The sequence below is a fragment of the Myotis brandtii genome, unplaced genomic scaffold (assembly GCF_000412655.1).
Source record: "Myotis brandtii unplaced genomic scaffold, ASM41265v1 C41925098, whole genome shotgun sequence".
NCBI lineage: Eukaryota > Metazoa > Chordata > Mammalia > Chiroptera > Vespertilionidae > Myotis > Myotis brandtii.
Window position 1 is genome coordinate 1 of NW_005313421.1, and position 932 is coordinate 932.

At 43.3% G+C, this 932-nt stretch overlaps 1 protein-coding gene across 1 annotated transcript; it reads right to left on the minus strand.

Moving 5' to 3' along the window:
- Window positions 1-244: 244 nt before the first annotated feature.
- On the minus strand, window positions 245-746 carry LOC102257837 (unconventional myosin-Ie-like; the record flags this gene model as incomplete). The annotated part of the gene is made up of 2 exons (XM_005852869.2): window positions 245-427; window positions 632-746. Coding segments are annotated over 2 exons (298 nt in total), but the record flags the coding sequence as incomplete, so codon positions are not given.
- Window positions 747-932: the final 186 nt, after the last annotated feature.

The following is a 932-nucleotide window of genomic DNA, read 5'->3' on the forward strand; positions in this document are numbered from 1 at the left end:
TTTTATAAAACAAAATATTCAGAAATATGTCTGTATAAAAAAGTTCTAAAGGATATACACAAAATGTTAACACTGTTTCTGGATATAGGTAGCTATTTTTCTTTTGGCTTCTCTGTATTTTCTAAATTTTTCTACAACAAGCATGTTCTGTATTGGTAATAAGAAAAGCAAAATGATGAGTTAGTTTTACAACTAAGGGATCCGCTTGGTGACTCTGGGAGTTGGGGGGGGGGGAGGGGCGGGCAGCCAGTGTGTACCTTGAACCTCCTGTCGTACTTGGTCACTGTGTCTGCGAAATCGATCTTCTCTCTCTTGCCCACGAACTGCTGGAGCTCTGGGTGCTCCTCCATCCCGATGTAATCCCCGATGAAGTTCCTGTTGATGCTGTTTCTCCTCCTCTCCTTCTTGTTCAGCAGGAGGTCTGAGGCTGCAAGTCCATGAAGGCAGAGAAGGGAGGAGGGTCAGGCCCCCGGAAAAAGGAGGGAAACAGTCACACAGACAAACTCTGAAGGGATGCAAGATTTTTCACACACAACATATGACATGCAAAGGACAAAAACTTGTAATGTCATCTAAGCTCAAACTTATTCTTGAGGTTTGTCAAACGCACGAAACAAACTGACGGAAATACCTTCTTCCCTCATTTGGACGTATTTCTTCCGGGCCACGAACTTCCTCCAGGATTTCTGTATCACTCGAGCATACCCATCATACTTTCTCTCTCTCATTTCCTCTAGAAGAAATAGCTGTGAACGTAAAGAAGACAAATGGGAGCCAGTTCAGAAGACCTGAGCATCACTTTCGTTTGGTTATATTAGGGACACTTGGTTTAGTCCACACCACACGTGGCTAGCAACTCCTCACACTCGGGCACAAAGGTGAAGAAATGACTGGTAGGGGATGTTGTTTAACTTTTATCTACACATATTTTT